Source organism: Aplysia californica, unplaced genomic scaffold, assembly GCF_000002075.1.
Source record: "Aplysia californica isolate F4 #8 unplaced genomic scaffold, AplCal3.0 scaffold01038, whole genome shotgun sequence".
NCBI classification, from domain to species: domain Eukaryota; kingdom Metazoa; phylum Mollusca; class Gastropoda; order Aplysiida; family Aplysiidae; genus Aplysia; species Aplysia californica.
Window position 1 is genome coordinate 94,754 of NW_004798308.1, and position 20,837 is coordinate 115,590.

At 39.4% G+C, this 20,837-nt stretch overlaps 2 protein-coding genes and 1 long non-coding RNA gene across 5 annotated transcripts in view; 1 reads left to right on the top strand and 2 right to left on the bottom strand.

Annotated features, from left to right (window-relative positions):
* Positions 1 to 10,383, bottom strand: part of LOC101845051 (28S ribosomal protein S22, mitochondrial) — a 15,939-nt gene extending 5,556 nt beyond the window's left edge. The window contains exons 1-8 of one of the 3 annotated variants that reach the window (XR_004859310.1): positions 10,244 to 10,383; positions 8,308 to 8,504; positions 6,529 to 6,693; positions 5,328 to 5,471; positions 3,328 to 3,411; positions 2,270 to 2,415; positions 878 to 992; positions 20 to 199 (exon numbers count right to left, since the gene is read on the bottom strand). Coding sequence is in view for 2 of the 3 variants with exons in the window: in XM_005111297.2 (XP_005111354.1) it covers positions 92 to 199; positions 878 to 992; positions 2,270 to 2,415; positions 3,328 to 3,411; positions 5,328 to 5,471; positions 6,529 to 6,693; positions 8,308 to 8,504; positions 10,244 to 10,358 (1,074 nt within the window). In the remaining variant the exon portion in view is untranslated. The remainder of the gene's footprint in view (positions 1 to 19; positions 200 to 877; positions 993 to 2,269; positions 2,416 to 3,327; positions 3,412 to 5,327; positions 5,472 to 6,528; positions 6,694 to 8,307; positions 8,505 to 10,243) is intronic. The other 2 variants (XM_005111297.2, XM_035973161.1) reach the window with 2 other exon arrangements.
* Positions 10,384 to 10,558: 175 nt separating this feature from the next.
* On the top strand, positions 10,559 to 15,208 carry LOC101845283 (uncharacterized protein C1orf158). Its single transcript, XM_005111298.3, has 3 exons — positions 10,559 to 10,915; positions 12,670 to 12,958; positions 13,832 to 15,208. Exons 1-3 carry the CDS (start codon positions 10,796 to 10,798, stop codon positions 14,107 to 14,109), a joined length of 687 nt encoding a protein of 228 aa, XP_005111355.1. The 5' UTR covers positions 10,559 to 10,795; the 3' UTR covers positions 14,110 to 15,208.
* Positions 15,209 to 16,013: 805 nt separating this feature from the next.
* On the bottom strand, positions 16,014 to 18,733 carry LOC106013596. The gene is made up of 2 exons (XR_001185385.1): positions 18,585 to 18,733; positions 16,014 to 16,138 (listed from the first exon to the last, which is right to left on the bottom strand). It is a non-coding gene; the product is annotated as an uncharacterized LOC106013596 (long non-coding RNA).
* Positions 18,734 to 20,837: the final 2,104 nt, after the last annotated feature.

A 20,837-nucleotide genomic window follows, 5' to 3' on the forward strand; every position in this document is an offset into this window, starting at 1 on the left:
ATTTCAAATTCCTTTGCATGTTATCCTCTCCATAAATCACACCATTCGTATCCAACACATCATCATCCTCATCCATCCATTCATTCATTCATCACAGGGAAGAGTTCTGTGTCTTCCCCTTTGACCTCTGTGAGTCGACCATGGCCCGTAGCGAGAGTTCCACTTTGTCCTTGTTCTTGCAGTCAGTAGCCAAATATGTCTGGGGATGGAAAGAAAGTGTGAGTAGATCAAGAAAAGACATATCCTTGCGATAAAAGATCAAAGAAAGAGGATCAGACGGAAAGTAGTAGTACAAACGGTAAAAAAAAAGAAAACTTTTTGTGAAGTGAGTCAAAGGAAAAAATGCCAAAGGCAGAGAATAAAAGTTTAAGTGTTAGATCTAGTTATTGTTTTAGTAAGAGTTTTACGGCACTTGCAACACAATAAGGTCATACAAGTGCCGAAGACTAGAGGCATTACAAGAGAGTAACAAACACAAAAAAGAACGAAGGGAGATAGAGACGATAGATTTTTTTATAGGAAAGAAGGAGCAAACCACACCAGAGCACACCCACCAACAATCCACAGATCAAGAAAAGACAAATCCTTGCAATAAAAGATAAAAGAAAGAGAGTAACATACAATGAAAAGGAGGAGAGATAAGAACAACAGATGTGTGACAGAAAAGTTCAACAATAAAACAAAGTTTCAAACGGACGATGCCCAAACCCCCCCCCCCAAAAAAAAAAGGGGGAAAAACCTAAAATAAAGGAGAAACGGCATCCCTGTGTTTAGCCAGGAACAGCTGTTTAATTTCCTAGAATTCCAGCAATGATCAGATGAAAGAGTTGAGTTACTGTACTAATCTGTGAGCACTACCAGAGGTCAAACAACTCACCTTTATCACTGCAACATCATCGTCTTGCTGAGGTAGTTCCGAGATGGCAGCTGCGCATGAGCTGTCTGGGTGCACGTCTGCAAACAGGACCACCAAGTCTCTGGCATCCTGCGCTCTGAGAGGTGGGCAATAAATTAAACAGTTATAACAACAGATAATAACGGAGATAACATTTGCATATAGAGCACAAATTCCCACTCAACAGAAGGCTCTCTATGTGCTTTGCGAGCTATATTAATTAAATAAAAACAAATGAACCCATTTTAACAGTTCTTCATCTTATTAAAGAACTCTCGATAAAAGAGACCTGTTTCGGCAATTGCTGATTTAATGATCAATTCAGTGACGCATATATTTCATTTCTAAATTCATCATACTAAAAGAGTGCGCCGTCATAATGAGGACCCCCCTGTTAACTGTGTTCAGTTCATGCAGACTCCACCAGAGTCGTTCCCAACGGTTAGGCTCTTCTTAATCTTTGTTAGGCACGTGGGGGGGGATTGTTATCAAGTGTCTGTCTTTCTGCTGGTATGTTGTATTCCTCTTTCTCAGCAACTGTTCATCATAGCTTCTTCACACACACACAACAGAGCGAGTGGTACAGTCTTCACGACTCCATCACAGGCCACAGACCCAGGACTGCCGACCTACCAGCGTATGTTTTAGTGATCAACAAATTAAAAACCTAGTAATCTGACTTTAAAATTCTTAACTCTTTAAACCCTGAGTTTTTTCCACCATTTCCCTGAGTTTTTTCTACAGTCACCTAAACCTGATGCACTATGTCTCATTATATATAATCCCAAAAGCTTGCCTCCAACTTCTAAATTGCAGAAACAAAGGCTTAGTCATTACTTTAATACTTGGATCGGGAATAGTTCCGAAAAACAAGAAGAAACTATCACTATATTAAACGAAACAGTTGTCACTAGTGTCAGTAAAATGGTGAAATGGTATAGGTTTACACAAAGACGGATGGCAGTGGATTTTTAAAAATATTGGAATCAGGTGTATTACGATCGCATTTTTGTAAAATTTAATAAAAATCGTAACAATTCTGCCAAATTCATAATGGTGGGCAGCCCTGCAGAACAGACAATACCCATGTGGGCAAAAAAGAGGAAAATCCTTCAACAACACAGAAGTTTCAGGAAAAGAATATTAGTTATCAAATTTTTACTTTTATCTGAACAATTACTAAAATTCGCAATTTTTTTTACTTATCCGGAAAATCTGCATCTCTGGTTCCACAGTATCTGATCACTCTGACTCAGATTCCTCTGTTTATTACGACCATCTCTTTGTGCTCATTATAAAATAATTAAAATATCTTCCTCTCAGTTACTATGACTAGTTGGTTGACTCAAACCCTAGGAGCGCCTGGCCACATACTTGTCTCTGTCGAGCATGTCCACCAGCAGGCCGTCAATCGACGAGTGCCACGCCAGGTAAAAGGCCAGCGGGCCAAAGTGGCGCGTCGACCTCAAATGCTCGTAGTCTCCACACTGATCTACAGCATTGTACACACGGTGAGTGGTCTGAAAAAAAAAAAAACTACATTGTACATATATATCTAGCGTGTACATTACAAACACGAACATAACAAACAAATTTTCAAGTCCCGAATTTTTTCTTATACAATGCTGTAGTCTCCTCCTCAATGCACGCCATACACAGGCACACTCCTCTCAAATGCACACTTTCTTCATATAACAGACTTTTAGCTTAATAGTTTCCTTGTACAAACGCACAGTCCCTCCCCTCTAAACCCCAACTTCAATCGTCAAAACACGCAGACATTTCAGCCAACTTGACAGAGAGAAATTTTTGCAACAACCCTAGATAGCGTGCATCATGATAACAGAGACAAGTCTAGACAACAATAACGTCAGAAATGTTTAGCAGAGGTCTCTAAAATTGACCTACGGGCCTCCTTCTCATTATTATTCACAAATCCTGCTTTGAAAGGTTCACAATTTTTCTTCAACATCAGAAAGTTCGTGAGAAGCAATACTAGAAAACAGAGACTAAGTAAATCCCGGACGCAAAAACGTACCTTCCAACTCGAACCTTAAAAAATGAGTTAAGTACGTTTTTCACAAACTGGTTGGTAGCTACGCAATCTCTCATTTTTCAGATTACCTTCACTGAGGCTCGAAAGAGCATTTATAATAATATGTGAAACAGGCAGACAAAATGAGTTACTTCTCGGATTCAAAACCTCATGGAAATAAATACAATACACTTATAGGTGAAGTTTTTAAAATTTATAAGCATGAAATAATAAAAGGCATGTTATAGTTAAAGAATATGGCATCAATAGGAAATGTACAAAGTTGACCCCAGTGTCGATTTTTGGCCAATATCTCCGTTTGTGGATTGCAAGAAGTAACTCATGTTGTCAGCACACATCACATAAACTTTTTGGATCAAAACAACGCCTCACTCACCCTGATGAAGTCTGGATCGTCTGGCTCGAACTGACAACAGGCTCTGTCTAAGACGTACTGGTATCTCTTCTCCGAGATCATGCGCTGGAGACAGAGTCAAACACATACCACACATCAAAACATCTGTTTATGTCATCAGAACATTGTTTATATCATCAGAACATCTCTGATATAATTAATTCCTGCATGTGGTTTAAGAGATGCATCTTATGTGACACACCACATCAAAATGCTACTTCATCAGAACATTTGTCACATAATTCCAGCATGTGGTATGAAAGATGCACCTGATGTGACATGTATTATTATGAGCTTGCTGTAGACAGAGTCAAACACATACCACATCAAAATGCTACTTCATCAGTAAAATCTGTGATATAATTTATTCCTGCATGTGGTTTGAAAGATGTACCTAATGCGACATGTATTATTATGAGCTTGCTGTAGACAGAGTCAAACACATACCACATCAAAATGCTACGTCATCAGAACATCTGTGATATAATTCCTGCATGTGGTTTAAGAGATGCATCTTATGTGACACACCACATCAAAATGCTACTTCATCAGTAAAATCTGTGATATAATTTATTCCTGCATGTGGTTTGAAAGATGTACCTAATGCGACATATATTATTATGAGCTTGCTGTAGACAGAGTCAAACACATTCCACATCAAAATGCTAATTCATCAGAACATGTTATACAATTCCTGGCATGTGGTTTGAGAGATGCACCCGATGTGACATGTATTATTATGAACTTGCTGTAGACAGAGTCAAACACATACCACATCAAAATGCTACTTCATCAGTAAAATCTGTGATATAATTTATTCCTGCATGTGGTTTGAAAGATGTACCTAATGCGACATGTATTATTATGAGCTTGCTGTAAACAGAGTCAAACACATACCACATCAAAATGCTACTTCATCAGTAAAATCTGTGATATAATTTTTTCCTGCATGCGGTTTGAAAGATGCACCTAATGCGACATGTATTATTATGAGCTTGCTGTAGACAGAGTCAAACACATACCACATCAAAATGCTACTTCATCAGTAAAATCACTGATATAATTTATTCCTGCATGTGGTTTGAGAGATGCACCTAATGCGACATGTATTATTATGAGCTTGCTGTAGACAGAGTCAAACACATACCACATCAAAATGCTACTTCATCAGTAAAATCACTGATATAATTTATTCCTGCATGTGGTTTGAGAGATGCACCTAATGCGACATGTATTATTATGAGCTTGCTGTAGACAGAGTCAAACACATACCACATCAAAATGCTACTTCATCAGTAAAATCTGTGATATAATTTATTCCTGCATGTGGTTTGAGAGATGCATCTTATGTGACATACCACATCAAAATGGTACTCTTCTCTGGGAAAAATCTGTGATATAATTCCTGCATGTAATTTGAAAGATGCATCTAATGTGACATGATGTTGTATTATTGTCAGCTTTATTTTTCTCACCACATTGAACTAAAATTAGCACAAATTTTCATTAAAGAGAAAAAACTGTTTCGTTTTTTAAACCAAAGTACCTAAATTACATATTTTTTCTTATCTGTTTTTTTTCAACATTTAGAATATGAATTTCTACCAAATATTTCTTGAGGTCATGCAACCGATATCACAGACTGAGAAACCGCAATTTTATTTTATTTTCCTAAATTTCGAAATTTTGGGCTCACTACAATTTAAAAGCTGGCTAACAATACACTTTTCAGAAGAAAAAACAACTTTTTATGGAATTATACTAAAGGTCTATTTTTACCATATCAACAGGAATTAAAAAGAAAACGATAGCATGAAGCCATAGCCTGTATTATTCAGGCAGTCATTGTAAGTGAAATGAGTATCAACGCTAAAAAGCTAGACGCTCATAAAAGTGTATGTCGTCTCAAGTGCTATAAAACTCTCTAAACGACAGGAACCTGCTACAGAAAACTTACAAGAGAAGCTATTTTTAAAGCTCACCTCTAGGTTTGCCTCTTCAAACATGCTGGGTTTCACCACGTGCCTTCCTTCGCGAGGGTTGTATATCTGGTTCATCCGCTCCTTCACATCCCAGGGAGCCACTCTCAAGGTCCCGTCCACCTCTCGTATCACAACTGATCGCTTCTGAAGTTTGTGAAAAATGTACGATAAGGTATTATTGTTACACAAACTAAAATTCTCATCTTGAATCTCTGAACATGCACCCCCATCCCCTCTATTTGCCTCCCTTGTTAAAACTTTGCTCTACATCAACATGAAAGTCAGATAATAAAATTTGACTGTAAGTGACTTGAAAATAGTCACTCTTTCAGGTTGTCACTCATACACAAAAGTCATAAAACTTTTCATTAGCCTGAAATATTCTCATAACTAAAATTATACATCCCGTGCAACGCAACACAGCGCGGAGCGCACCTTCACAGTATGTACAGCATATGTATATATCGTCACCCCAGAACTATATTGTCAAAAGTGTAATTACTAATAATAAATAAATAGCATTTGAATAGCGCATATCCCCACTCGAAAGCAAGCTCTATGCGCTTTACACGATATTACCCCAGCAGACCATAGAACACTCAGAAACATTCTCAGCTTCCCGGGAAGCATACAGTGCAAGCAGCTGGTTAAGCGCTCAAACACTAACAAACTGACAAGATCTTTCACTGTCTATAGCTGGGTACCCATTCTCACCTGGGTGAAGTGGGGAAAATTCGAGTAAAGTGCCTTTTCCAAGGACACAACGTCGAGCCCGCAGCTCGAACCCCCAAACCCACAACCTCACGAATACAATTACAAGTCCGATAGCTTAACTACTAGACTACCGACGCCACAAAATTAGCTACAGAGTGCACTTTGGACAAAATAATTCTGAGGCGACGATATCACCAGTGCAGCGAATAGGTTTAGTAGTTATAAAGTAAACTGCCTTGTGTTTAAACCTTCATCCATGAATAGGCTATGTGTTCATCAGTAGATCTTGCAAACAAGCTAAAAAAATCTTTATTCTACAACAAAATTAACTTTTTCAGCTGGGGGGGGGGGGGGGGGGGGGGAATGAACAGTCTTATCCTCATTGATGCAGTGCTCCTCAGTAAGAAGATGTACTAGAAGACATTAGGCACAACAGATATTTTGACACAATCACAAACTCTCATCACTGATACTGATATCAACATACCCTATCTTTGACACCAAAAGATATGTCTACAAAGACATAATTGCTCTTGTCAAAGCCAGCCAGCTCAGGATCAACAGACAGGGGGGTCAAGTGAGGTCGACGTGGCTTCATGTACGGGGGCATCTGTAATCTGTGCTGTAGCCTCTCTTTCGCTGAGCTAAGTTCCTGGATACCAGGAAGAGAGAAAGAGAGAGAGACAGTCAACTTTGAGCAGACAAGTACAGTGAAATCAACTAATATCTAACTTGTCTATTTTTCCACAAAATGGTACAAATTATAATCCTCTTTTTACCCCCATTCTGGAAATGGTTGTAAAAACCTTGCCTACAACAAACCTTAAAGTCTGGTCTCTGAGGCCTCGAATCATTCACATATTCCACAGTTCAGAATGCTATGCTTGTTGGAATTTTGAAGGGTTTCTTTACACCCAACATTTATTTTCCATCTTGAACAGCCAAGGCAATGCTCGAAAAGTAAGTGCTGGTACTACACGACACGTAAACCAAAGCAAAATGTTAACACATATATTACACGTCATGTGTCCTTCTTCAATTATTGCACAGTGGGAATATTCTTCACCAGCCAAAAAGCAAAGAGACAAAAAGAACAAGACAATGATCTTGTTTTATTCCTTTCTCAAGTCATTTCCCCTTTTGTCTTATGCAGAGTCAAATTTTGTAACTCTGTACTCCCCTTATATCATGATATGTGAGGCAATGTGGTGAAATCAGGTGCTCATCAAAATAATGAAACGGAAGAAACAGGCATTTTTCAGTCAGCTGAGCAATTTGTATCGAATTTTTTTTTTTGGCTCAACGCCTTTTATGTTCATAGAAAAACACATTTCCATGTGAATGTTACTGAAAAACGTTGATTAAAAGCACAAGATATGTAATTGTCAAGTTTTCAAGGACTTTCAAGCTATTGATGAAGCTACCAAACTTTGGCGGCTATTTTCTCGGTAATTTTACCACTGAAACCTAGTGACCACACCCCCTTCAATCGCAAATATAGAGACTTCTATTTGAGATAGATAGGTATTTTTTTCATTGAAAGCAATGCAAATGAATAAGTATTCAGATGATATCAATAATTCCACATGCTCAAAAATTGACGAGTGCCTGATTCCACCGCGTCATAACATAGATGAAAATTTCAAAATTCTTTAATTCATGATAACTAAATCAGAAACAATTGTAGAAGAGACAGCAGGGTGTACAGTGAAAGATAAATCCTTGTAGGCCGTTCTCCTGAACTGATTGAAAACCCTACGTATCTTCTGGCTCAAAATTCTCCCAGCTTAATCTCTATTATAAAGAATAATTTTGAAAGTTGAACTTCATACAAGACAAAATAAGACATGAAATAGTTACAATTGGAGAATATTGTAACAACAGGCAAGTTTGAAGGAAAGAGAGGCAGAGGCAGACAGAGGGAAAAGATACTGGACAAGATGACAACATGGCTAGGAGCAGCAAGAACAACAGACACCATTGCTGCAATGTAAGACAGAGTGAAGTGGAGGTCCATGATCGCCCACGCCAGTCGGCAAGGCACCGGATGATGATGATGATAGTTACATTTGACTCTGCACAAGACAAGAAAGGAAATGACATGCGAAACGAATCAAAAAAAGATCATTATTTTCTCATTCATTCCCTTTGTCTCTCTTTGCTTTTCGATGGGCGAATAATTCTCCAGCTGCACATCAAACAACATTTTTTTAAACTATCATTTATAAATTTATAAATAAATACACCAAAGTAAGATGCGGCTTACGGCATTGAGTTGCTCATCAGTCATCAATTTGTATATCGGTCGCTGTAACGGTTTCTTCTGGGGCCCAGCGACCTTCATGAGGTCAAAGCCTGTGATTCTGGTCAGTAGTTCTTGCACTCTCGGCTGGACGAACACAGGAAACGGGTCCCTCTCTTCATTTTCAGGAGCAGCACTCACAGCATCGCTGGCGCTGTTATCTGTTTCAAAGCAACACAGGAAAAAGTGTTCAACATGAGAAGAAATTTTATTTGGAGGAAACTGTCTGAGGCGGCCAGCCAGCCATTGTCGAGGGGAAAAGTGGTTGTCTTAGGCAGGTGGAAGTCTTCAACAGTGTCCATTACAATAAAGATAGAGACAGAGACAGATAGACAAATAGAGATATACAGAGAGAGACACAGACAGAGAGAGGGAGAGACACAGAGAGAGAGAGAGAGAGAGAGAGAGAGAGACAGACAGACAGACAGACAGACAGACAGACAGACAGACAGACAGACAGACATAGAGATATACAGAGAGAGACACCAACAGACAGACAGACAGACAGAGATAGACAGAGAGGGGGATAAGTGGGAAGTGATTGTTTGTACAGGTGACTGTTTTAGATGGGTGTCCGATAAAGCAGATTTGACTGTAGAGAGAGAGAGAAAGAGATGGGGGGGAGGAGGGGAGGGGGACACAAGAGAGAAGGGGCAAGTGAAATAATCATTGAGCCATTAGCCACTGGCTTCCACTTTAAACCTGACCCTGATATCAACTAATCACTCAGTAGTCTACTGCTACTCTATTTGAAATTTTGACTAAAATCCCCTCTTATTAAAAGGATGGGGCTTTTTATCATTTTCCTCATAAATTCTCACAATGACAATGTACAATGAACAATCTAAGTTGTAAATTGTAGAGACTTTTGATCACTAAAATTAAAGAGTAAAATCCCTTGAAAAGTGAATAATATTAAAATTATATTAGTTGGTATTATTTTATTTTCACTGTATCTACTGTCTAACACTCAAGTGTTGTATACTTTACTTGTTCATTTTTATCCGTTTTACACTAGGGATGGGCAGGTACCGGTACCCAGTACCAGAACTCCCGGTCCTACCGAAGGAGGTGTAAGTACCGGCACCAGGCCTCCAGTACCGGCTCTGGGAAGGAGCCGACACCAACGGTTAGTACGGGCTCTGGGAAGGAGCCGACACCTAGATGCTCAGAGAGTAAGAACGTATAGGCCGACACCAACGGTTTTTTAACCTAGCCAAGGGAAGTGTGCTGTGTGTATGCATCTCCAGTGTAGTCTAAGCCTTGGCCTAGCAGCTGTGACGTCAGATGCACACAACGCAGCTGGTGACCTTGATACATGACTTCAGATTCAAAATTGACAATGAAAAACGAAGTTTGCTTGAATTTGAACATTGCATCAAATCAGGATCCACGTGAGCCACTTTGTATAAATTGATACCTTGATTCCGAAAATGAAATCAGTTTTTAGCGACAATAATAATTTTAAAAATTGTGCATGCAGAGTCTTATCCCGCACGGCGGCAAACTTCAAAGGTATTTTGCGTCACAGTTCGCCTCTCCAATTCTAACGTGCGTGTGCGGGAAAGAGGGGGGTGGGGAGGTTTGCGGGCGGTGCTGATCTTTTGGTGTGAGACGCAAGACGCGAAGTCTGTGACGTCACCTACTGGTGTCACTCCTTGTACTGGTGCCGGTGCCGGTACTGGCGGTTCTCGGCACCCAGTACCGAGAAAGTGTCGACACTGGGTTTCGCCGGTACCGCCCAACACTATTTTACACATATAAGACTGAGCCCTGAGCTTACACACTTACTTACTTACTTACTCAACTGGCCTTGCCTTATTTTTACTTTAAGATTTTCTCATCTGTCTAGCTTAGGCTTAATTAAAACAAGAAAGTGCCTATCACGTTTCATACCCACCTTGGGAGGAACTGGACAAAAACCTAAGCTGTCTATAACCTGCTGTTTGCTTTTGAAATAACAAACGACATGCTGAGCTCAAAGAGCTACATCTGAAGGTTGTGGAGGCTGCCATCTTGTTTATTAAGATTCAATAAACATTTCGCCTTTGTTGATTTAAACGAAAGAAAACTTCTACGTCTATGAGAACTCAGGGGCCTTTACTCTGTACACACAGCAACGTTGATAGCAACCACCGCATACCCGACGAACACATACGCGTTAGGGATATAGATCCTTTGTAAACAGACGCAAGAAAATTCAAGATATATATTTTATTAACTGAAGCACGAAAGTATACTACTTTTATTACCAGCAATTTGATTGCATGTCAAGGAAAAACAAACTGTTGTCTACGTTCAGCTCCTTATCAAACGACATCTTTATCAACTTTGTATTCGTCCACCTGAACACAAACAAGGTGTGCGTGAAAATCTCAACACGGCGGAACAGGACCAATATATTTTATTTCTTGAGTATTTGATACCCAGTTTTTAGGGAACGTGATTGAAAATGCAGAGGCACATTACAGACAGGGTGGATTTCTCTAAGTTTGGAGTTCCTAGCTGGAGGATAGAACAGAGATATGCGCCTGGAGTTTTGATTGGCAACTGGTCAGAGGAGCGACTGGCGGTTAGTTATCTTAGTAGGCCTAGTTATCTCTATACTATACTAGATTTCTAGATCATAGATTATAATATTACAGACCTGATGTATGAATTACGTTTTGAATTGTGTATCTTCTAGCCATCCACCAAGTCCCAATTCTATTTTGGCTATTCTTTCGTCTCCGTCACTCCCAAAAATGTGGATGTCACTGTTATGTGTTGTGTGATTAGTGTAAAAATTGAGATAAAATTATTATTTATAACGAGAATATTAAATAAGACTTAAATTAATGACAAAAGACATCAGTCATGATCAGTGGAGTGTACCCCTTCACCTCACTCTTTCCTTTTCACTTTGGAGGTGTCCAAGTAGATAATTATCTACACCTAGTTTTCTCATATAATAATTATATATATATGAAAATGCTTTTATTCTCGTTGGAAAGACGTACGGTTCTTCTGTGGATTTCAAGAGTCACAACTCAGTTCTTATCTATTGGTTTCCCTTGTTCATTCTATGATAGAATTTAATGTTTCTTTGATGATGTACTGACTCACGAGGGAGGTTAATTACAGCTAGAGTGTTGGTGATGTTTAAAAATAGTAAATGATATCAAATAGGCCTTTATATAGGTTACGCCTGTCTGAGGGATGTGCAATTTTTTTAATGCAATTGAAAACTAGAACAGGCTTCAGCTTCTTAGTGAATTTTGAGACCAATTATTGTCACCCTGATTTAGTAAAGTATTAATTTTTATTAAGGAACTAAATATGAAACAGATGGTCACAATTATGTGTAAGTGGGGAAAATATGACTGAATGGGTGAGACTGTCCGACACTTTGACTATACTTCAGAGGAATTAATTGATTGAACCAACATAGGATGTCATCGATCTTGCAATTGACCTACTGGGCAGAGCTCACATGCTTAAGCAAAAAGTATGTGTAAGTGCATATAGTGGTGTACTTCATTTTGTCGTCTGCTAGTCTACGCATTCCCCTCGCCCTTCACCCCAACCCCTCCTTCTGATAAAAATGGCCTCACGTTATCAGTTACAGCATTACTTTGCCTGTTTTGGTTGCTTGTATGAACTATCGAGGAACCGATGTGCTAGAAAATCTGGGGTGCTATTTTAAATAAATATAAGGAGGATGCAAAGGGTGCCCTCTCCTTTCCTCCTCGTCCTCACACCCCCAAGTGTCTTTCATTGAACTTTGTAACAGAAAAGTTCATGTGTAAATCGGACCTTGAAGGGGACCTCTTCTTAGCATACACTAAGTATGATAAAGCAGCTTAGAAAAGTTTATTAGCCATAGCTAAACCTGTTCTTAAACAGATTTCTAGGCTTAATACCACAGTCGGATTTGTCGACATATATGGCCACCCATTGTCAACGCAAGGTGGAATATCTTTGAAGTGGCTGCTTGTACAGGTGATTGTCTTGGACAGGTGGCTGTTAGATCAGGTTCGACTATTAGAAAAGGTTCTTAGATGGGCAAAATAATTAAGAAAAAATATTTTTCAGAATAAAGATAGGCTCGTAGACAGCGCCTGCTTTTTATGCGGAGTATCTGCATTTCATCTCATCTCATCTTTCATGCTTTCATATCTTAACTCCTGCAATCCTCTCTTTGGAAACCTTCCATCTAAAATGATAAACAGATAACAGGGACTTCAGAATCAAGTTGCTGTTGAAAATGTAATAAGAAACCTTGTTTGCCTTGCGTGCTTGTTGTGTGCCTTTCATTGTAGCAAGCTATTTCTCTTTCTGTTTCAGTTTCCAAAAGGCAAATATCAGCATAACTCTACAAATCGAGTCGACTTCAAAAACTATGGCTCGGTTGAGCCAGACGTATTGTTGCGTCGCAAAGCAAAGCTCGGCAGTGAGGGCATCCCCGCGGACATGCTGTTTCGCCACCATGGCCGTGCTTATGACAACATGATGATCACTTTGTACGATGAAAACTATAACGGCAGATGGAAGGAGAGGGACATGCCCCATCTGCGGTCCTGGGATGGCCAAAAATTGGGCTGGCTCCCTGAAAGAACTGATCATCCCCTCAGAGGTATGCTGCTTTATGGTGATGTAAATCCTGAACTCATTCAGTGCTGAGAGTGATTCCATTCATATTTCGTATACATTTAATTGGGTATATTCAGAAAAAGCCTTCAAACAAAAACTGCTGAACCAGTCTTTATGTATGGCTTTTTTAAATTCCAACAATGGAAATTCAGCATTTACAGTTGTAAGGTCTAGGGAAACTTTTTGTCAAGCTAAGAGAGTAAAATTAAAAATAGCACAGATTTTATAGTTTTGAAGGAAATATAGTGGTCAAATAAACTAGGCTCATGCTCAGTTCATTAAAAAATACGTCTGATTTTTTGTTCAGATAGTAATTGTGTTAATTCTACCAAGGTTTTTTTAAGAACTGTTGGAACTCTGTTTAGTTGAACTGAGTTTGACCTCGTGAGAAAAAAATGTGTCAGTTCACGGTTGAGTTTGTCACTGTATTTGAAATTGAAAGATCACTCTGCCATACTTTAAAAGGATTTTTTCCTCAAGACCTATTTAGTTTTAAAATTACGTAACAGTGTTTGTAATTTATGTAAGTTGTACATTCTCAAGTGAGATTGCATCCTAGTTTCATTCAGTGGCTTTGATCATATATGCTGGATTGATTTTACTTTCAGAGCAATACGTTCCTTTTCCACTACAACTGGATCTGTATTCTTGATTTCGTAACTCATCACAGAACAAGACAAAATTTTCTCCTGATCATCAGTCAAGCCTTACTTTTCCGACATTTGATACTGACTGCAATATTGGCATTTTGGAAGCCCCCCCTTTCAACATTGTCAGATTATCACACAGATGAAAGTAATAAACGCGTATTCCTTTACATTGAATGACTTTCTGTTGTTTCTATTTCCGTCTGTAGGGCCCCCCACCAACTTTGGACTGAAGGAACACGTTGAAGCCCAGCAGTTGGCCAGACAGCAAGAGATGAACCGCCCGGACTTTGAGTCCACTTACTCAGGCTCCTACAAGGATCAGCCTCTGGACTCGATGCGCTTCACAAGATATGCCACCCCGAAACATCTGTCCACCACCCTGCTGCCGTCCAACAAGTCGAACAATGACCTTCACCTTCGTGGCAAGCCCAATTTGAGACTGCCGGAGATTATGCCTGCGGAGCTTACACAAATTTCTGTGTAGAAATAAATGTGTGTGCCTTAAATCATACAGGTTGGAACACCTGCTATTGCTCATACTGAATGAAGTTTTTTGCAGCCATATATGGTGATGTAGATGAAGCGGAGCTTGGGGTTTGAAAGAACAGTAGTTTTTGGCGGAAAGTTTCTTACAACATAAGATATATAGGCTCGCACATTCACAGCAGAGACATGGAAGCAAAAATGAATTTGTTTAGAAATCAAAAGGTTGGATTTTAACCTCGTAACCCCATGTCTTGAATCTATGTAGATGTAAAAGGGAATACTTTTACTCGTAGTGGTGGAGTTTCAAAAAACAAAAGTGGTCTCTTAAACTGCTAACATAAGGAGAGGCCCATAAAGGAAAATTTGTTCAAAAAGTGAAAAACGTATGATCATTCTTTAAAATGTTTACAAGTCGAAAGCAATGTTTATCTGATCCTAGAACTATTTTGCCCTTCATGGAAGAACAGTTTATCTCGTGTATTATGGTTTGTGATGTCGAGATTTGTTTGATTATTTTACTGGTCTGTGGTTCAATTGTTCCAATATCATAACTGAAATAATCTGTGATATCTCTGTACAGATTTTATGTGTCCGTATTGTGTAATATTTTTCATTGAAGAGAATGTTTGCCATTAGTCTCTCTTCTTTCATTTGAATCTCTTTCAGTTAGTTAATGTCTAGAGGCGTCGTTTTGTTGTTTTCTTCAGAATCATCAAAGGAGACTTTAAAAGAATTTCACTGGATATATTGCAATTCTTCTGACTCTGATTCTAAATTCATTCGGTACGTATAGGCGGTTTGGACAATCTTTTTTTTTGTTTTGTTTTTTTGTTGTTGTTTTTTTTTATCACGTATGAATTAAGGTAATGCATCTAGGGAAAAGCTTAAGCAATCTGTAGTTGATGCCTGAAGTGACCTTCATGGTCAATAGTCTGGAGAGTAGATTTTCTTCCTGTTTCATTGTGTTACAAATCTTTTGAAACTCTGACTTACTTTTAAGATTTGTTTTGTACAGAGTTATAATAAAAGGTTTCTGAGACTAATCCATAATATACGTGTTCATGTTTGTACAAATAAACGGTTTCCAGTATTACCTACGATGCTTTTGCCAGTTGAAATGTTGTGTTCTTTTCCTTATAAACTTCACAGGAAATGAATTGATAGTTTGACACTTCATCGCCAACAGGCTTTAGTCTGTGTCTGACCAACTCTACTGAATTTGAAGACCGAGCAAATGGGTGGAGAGTCTTTTAGTAAAACTTTTACTCTTTGCAGTCACACAGCCAGCAGTACAAAATACCCGATCTGGTCACCCAGCCAGGAGAGCGACTGCAACGGACTTCTCGGGCCTGGCACTGAACTGCGCCAGGTGACAGGAATGGATAATTTTCACCGGTGCATTATTGCGCCAAATGACCACAAAGTGTTAAAGTTATAAACACTCACCAAAGTAACCCAAGTTCAGAATGCCTCCTGGGTCATCCCCATTCCCTAGTCCAGCATGATACCATTTGAGCCAACAAAATTGTTCTTATAGGCTTTAATTTGTGTCTTTGCTCAACTTCACACCACCAGCGTCTGTGGTAGGACCTATAGTGTTTGGCACTTCTCTGTTGCACACAGGAGTCTCGAGTTCGATTCCCAAATGAGGAGAAATTTTTATAGAGTATAGGTCTTTTGAAGGAATGTTGTACTTGAAACCCTCTCAGCACAGGTTGGCCTTTACAAGCAGGGTCAGAAGCCCGTCTCCTTTATGATCTAAATTTTGTCAATTGCGGTGTAAAAAAACACCCACTTTTATTTGTAATATTTTCTTTTAATTGAAATAACCTCATAATACTCATATCTTCTGCCTCAAGTAAGAATTAAATGAAACTCAAACTCAAAAACGAAAGCCTGTAATTCCTATGAAACAATTTAATGTTATGTTCATTCTGAATTTTTCCTTTCTTCCCTTCACTTGAGTTGTTGGGAACAGACTTTGTCGTCATCAATCATGGCAGTTCTTGATCCCACCGCTGACCGCCCTGAAGAGAAAAAAATTAAAATAAGAGCAAAGTACATGTAAATGTATCATGTTTTTTAGTTTTAGTAAGAGTTTTACGGCACTTGCAACACAATAAAGTCATATAAGTGCCGAAGATTAGAAGTGTTACTGGAGAGTAACAAACACAAAAAAAAAGAAGGAGGGGAGAGAGAGAGAAGATAGATTTTGTTAGTATAGGAAAGAAGGAGCAAACTACACCAGAGCACCCGCCAACTACCCAGCAGGAATAAGCTCCTAACAGTGGATTTCAATTAAGTTTTGCTCAATCCATATCTTTACAAAGAAAATGTAAGGGGGCTCTCAATCTCACGGCCACCTCACATTCAATCAATAGGTAGGCCTACTGGGTTCGAAACCTGATGACAGAAAAGAGCTATTCTGTCCCCTCGGTTTTATGCACACACAAAAATTCTGAAATTATGCAAACTGAGCCCAAAAATGTGAAATTATGCGATTCTGTTAATTTTAATAAAGAATGATAAAGGAAAATAATCCCAGAAATTGTGCAAAAAAATGATCAAATTTTGCTAAATTATGCGGGGTGCATAAAACCCCGGGGACAGGCTATTAGTATTACTGTGACAGTTAACTGTTCTTTGATACATGTAGTCACGTGCGGCCTTCTTTGCAACCTCATGGGGGTTTTTTGTTTTTTTTGGGGGGGGCTTTTTATTTATTTTTTAAAAAGTGAATTTGGGTGTTCAGGTGTTTTTACGACCGATCATCGTCACAATGTAAATCATTTAGGAGACAGGCTTTCGACCCTGCCTTCTATCATGCAGGGCCAACCGGGACTGAGAGGGATACAATACATACACATGTATCCCAGCAGTCGATCAAAATTCTCTCTCCGAGTAACTCAGGGATCGAACCAGAGTCACCTGACCTGGGAACAGCAGAGAGTGCCTATCGCTTCACAACGACATATTTGTACGTTCTGTGCCGTGTACCAAGCACATCCGTCGCAGGTTGGGGTTTTTTTTTTTATTCTTTTTTTTTTTGGGGGGGGAGGGGGTGTTGTACCTGGCTCTTCTCCTTTTTTGTTGTTGTTGTTGCTGTTGTTGTTGTTTGTTACTCTCTTTTAATACGTCTATATTCGACACTTAATGACCTTATTGAGTTGCAACTGCCATAAATCTCTTACTCAACTTACTTAGGCCTACTTGAAATTACTACATATTACACCATCTGGCGTCTAGGGCAGCAACATCAACAAAGGATCTTCATCTCTGTCTGTTTTGGGCCATCTTGGTCAACGTCCCCCACGAATGGTTCCAAGACTTCATTTCAGACTCTACTGTGCGTCTCCAGGTCACCTTGGGTCTGCCCCTCTTGCGATGTCCATCGGGGGTCCAGAGGAGTGCAGTCTTTACTATAGAATCTTGTTCTCTTCTCAGAACATGCCCAATCCATCTCCATCTTCTCCCTGTTATTATGGTGGTCATGTCCTCTTGCCTGTATTTCCGGAAAAGATCTCTTACTTAAACTAAACTAATATTATAACATCGTTTCTGTGGGGATGCAGTTCCTATTCAGACCGTATTATAATATAAGTCCAGACAGGCAAAATGAAAGCTTCGCCTGCATCCTCAACAATCTAAATCACACTAGTCAAATTCCAGGCCTGTACATAGGCTGCAGCATTCTGACCTGTTGAGCAATTCTATTCCGGCCCGCGAAAGAGTCACATTATGTATGTAGTCCATTCTGAGAATCTCCACAATACAAGTACATGTACAAAACCTTACCTGTGTTCCACAGAATTCTAGAATCCTGTGCTATGTTCCGAACTCCAAATATAATTAATATTAACGAATTTGTTGCCGAGAAAAAAAGTACATTGTGTACAACTGGCTGTAGTTGTGGCTTAATTTGTAACTATTTTATTTAACTTCCGCAATTCAAATCAGAGGTTGATTGTTTTGTTTTATTTTGTTGGGGTTTGTTTGGTGGGGTTGTTTTTGTTTTTTGTTGGGGGTTTTTTTTGGGGGGGGGTTTGTAAAGTGAAGTTGTCCACTTTTGAATGAGTGGTTATTCAATTCAGCCCACAACCTTAAATGTTAATGTCTTTTGAGCTGAGTTTGACCATCTGAAAGACTGAGTTTGATACATAGATCTATACCTGTCCCCGCTGTTTTATGCAAAAGAAATTCTGAAATTATGCAAACTGAGCCCAGAAATGTGAAATTATGCGATTCTGTTAATTTTAACAAAGAATGATAAAAAAAAATAATCAGAAATTATGCCCAAAAAATGATCAAATTTTGCTAAATGATGCGGGGTGCATGAAACCCCGGGGACAGATCTACCTCTGGTCCAAATTGTGTTGATTTGTACGTGTATAATTACAAGCTTGTTAAACACCGACTATCATTCTACCAACAAAAAAACCAAAAAAAACGAATCCGTTGACGGCGTTCACTCACCGTGCGCACTGTTGTTGACAGATGTCGTCTGTTATCTGTTCCTCTGTGTCCAGGGCCATGATGAAGAGGGCGTCGCAAAGATTCACACACTCTGACTCGGTCATACCGGGGTGAAGATCCGACAAAGCGAGTACCTCATTGCACACAGTGTGGCCTGGGTGGGCAAAGGTAGAACATTCCATATTTAACTCTTTAAAGAACGTACATATATAGTATAAAAGACACAAAATTCGCTACTCAAAAATTACAAAGCTCGACTATCTGTTTAGTACCTAGTTTTGAGAAATTATGAAGTTAAAAATTGTTAGTTTCATGACATGTCGAGCTTTTCCGAATGCAGTTCTTTGAATATCTTGATAACGATTCCGAATAATCTTCCGATTTTGATGGAGTAAGTAGAACATTAAAATTATGGTTTCTGACTTCATGGTCTTAGTACCGGTACACGTAACTCAAAACGGCCAGAAATGCCAGATATAGAACACCAAATGGCAGGTTGCAAAATAAAAGCGTTCTATGGTCAGAACCATTAGAAAAAGATAACTGAGGTTCTTTGGCCACACATACAGATCTAATGGATTAGAGAAACTGCTGCCGTCTGGAAAGATGGGGGGGGGAGGGGAGAAGAGCAGAGGAAGACAAAGAGCAACATACACAGAGGGCGTGGACAACGTTGTAACGAATAATACAGTGAGAGAAACTGAGCAGATCAAAAAGACTGATCGTGATCGTCTATGTCTGCTCCAGACCTGACGCCTGAAGAAGAAGGAGATTCCTATGGAGTCTGGGGTGCTATATTTATACTCCTCCCTTCCCAAATCCTCACCACCACCCCCCCCCCCCCCCCCCCCCTTCCCAGAAAATTGCCATCTAACCGAGGGTTGCAGCCTTGCATGCTTCCTCGCAAGAAAGAGGCAGAGATTATTGAAGCCGGGGCATTTGAGCTCCCACAATAAAACTTGTAAGATGGCGGTCCTGGAATGGAATGCTGGAGAACTCCGCCCTTCCATTGTGGATGTACAGCACCTAGAGAAGAGGCCACACCCCACCTCACCCCACACCACACAGAAAACCTAGATATGATATAATCTTTAATTACAGTCGTATGGTGTAGGCCAAAACTGTTGTGTGCAGTCCAAAAACACCCCATTGAAATTCATGTAAGATAAGAACAAGAATGTTGATACTACGGTGTAATGCGTTTCTTGAACATGAACCAAACGATCTTTGCATGAACTCACTCACCAATATTCAAGGCGTCCGCAACTCCAAGACACATCGTGACGAAAAGCACACACTTGAAGTTGAAGAGCATAATTCTTTCTGTTCTCTTTTCCGAATCTGGATTCCTCTCCTTTTGATGTTTGTCACTGTTCCGGATGAATAACCAACAACTGCAAGAGTAGGCTCGTTTGTTACATGTATCTTAACTGGGTTATTTTCCTAAGTGCACCCCTGACAACTGAAACACGGTATTAAAATAATATTGTTACAAGCGGACTCATTCAGTGCACTTCTTCACACAGAACAACGTCACAGCCGCAGTATTTTCCCGAACAGGAGTGATGCCACTACATTGTAGACCTTGATGAAGCATTAACCTCTTCACTGCTGCCGTGAAGACGTGTTGATTCACTTGTAATTTCCCAAACTGGTTCTCTGGCACCATTTTTCTTCTGGTTTATAGGGCGGGGACGTTCTGAAAATACCATGTATCTGTTACTTTTGGTGGGGGGGGTTTTAACGTTATCCGTACGCCCTGGGGTCATTTCTTACCCCGGTGTTGTATTCTTCACATTTTAGAATCCAAAAATGTACTTCTAGTGCTAAGATCTCTTTGAAATTGTCAGTATTTATCAAAAAATCATTTTGACAGATTGCTATGCAAAGCGTAAGGGTCGGATTAACGAGTAAATTTCCTCTTTGGAAAGTGGTGGCAAAGAGTTCCCCACGTCGTATAGATACGATAGAAAAACACGACGTACGGATAGGGTTAATTGAGGATGGGGCTGAGGGCGTGTCCCTTTTTCGGGTGCCATGTTAGTGATTTGATTTTATTCGTGTATCAGACAATCATTGATATCGAAAATGTGAATGAGTAGGTGCCATAATACTTCGGGGCATTAGAATGACATAGGAATGGATCAGTAAGAAAATATTATTATAAATAACAATGACTGGGTCTATTTATTAATCTTTGATTATTCTAATGTATTAGTGTGTTTTATCTAACTTTTGTAGCTATTAATTCTA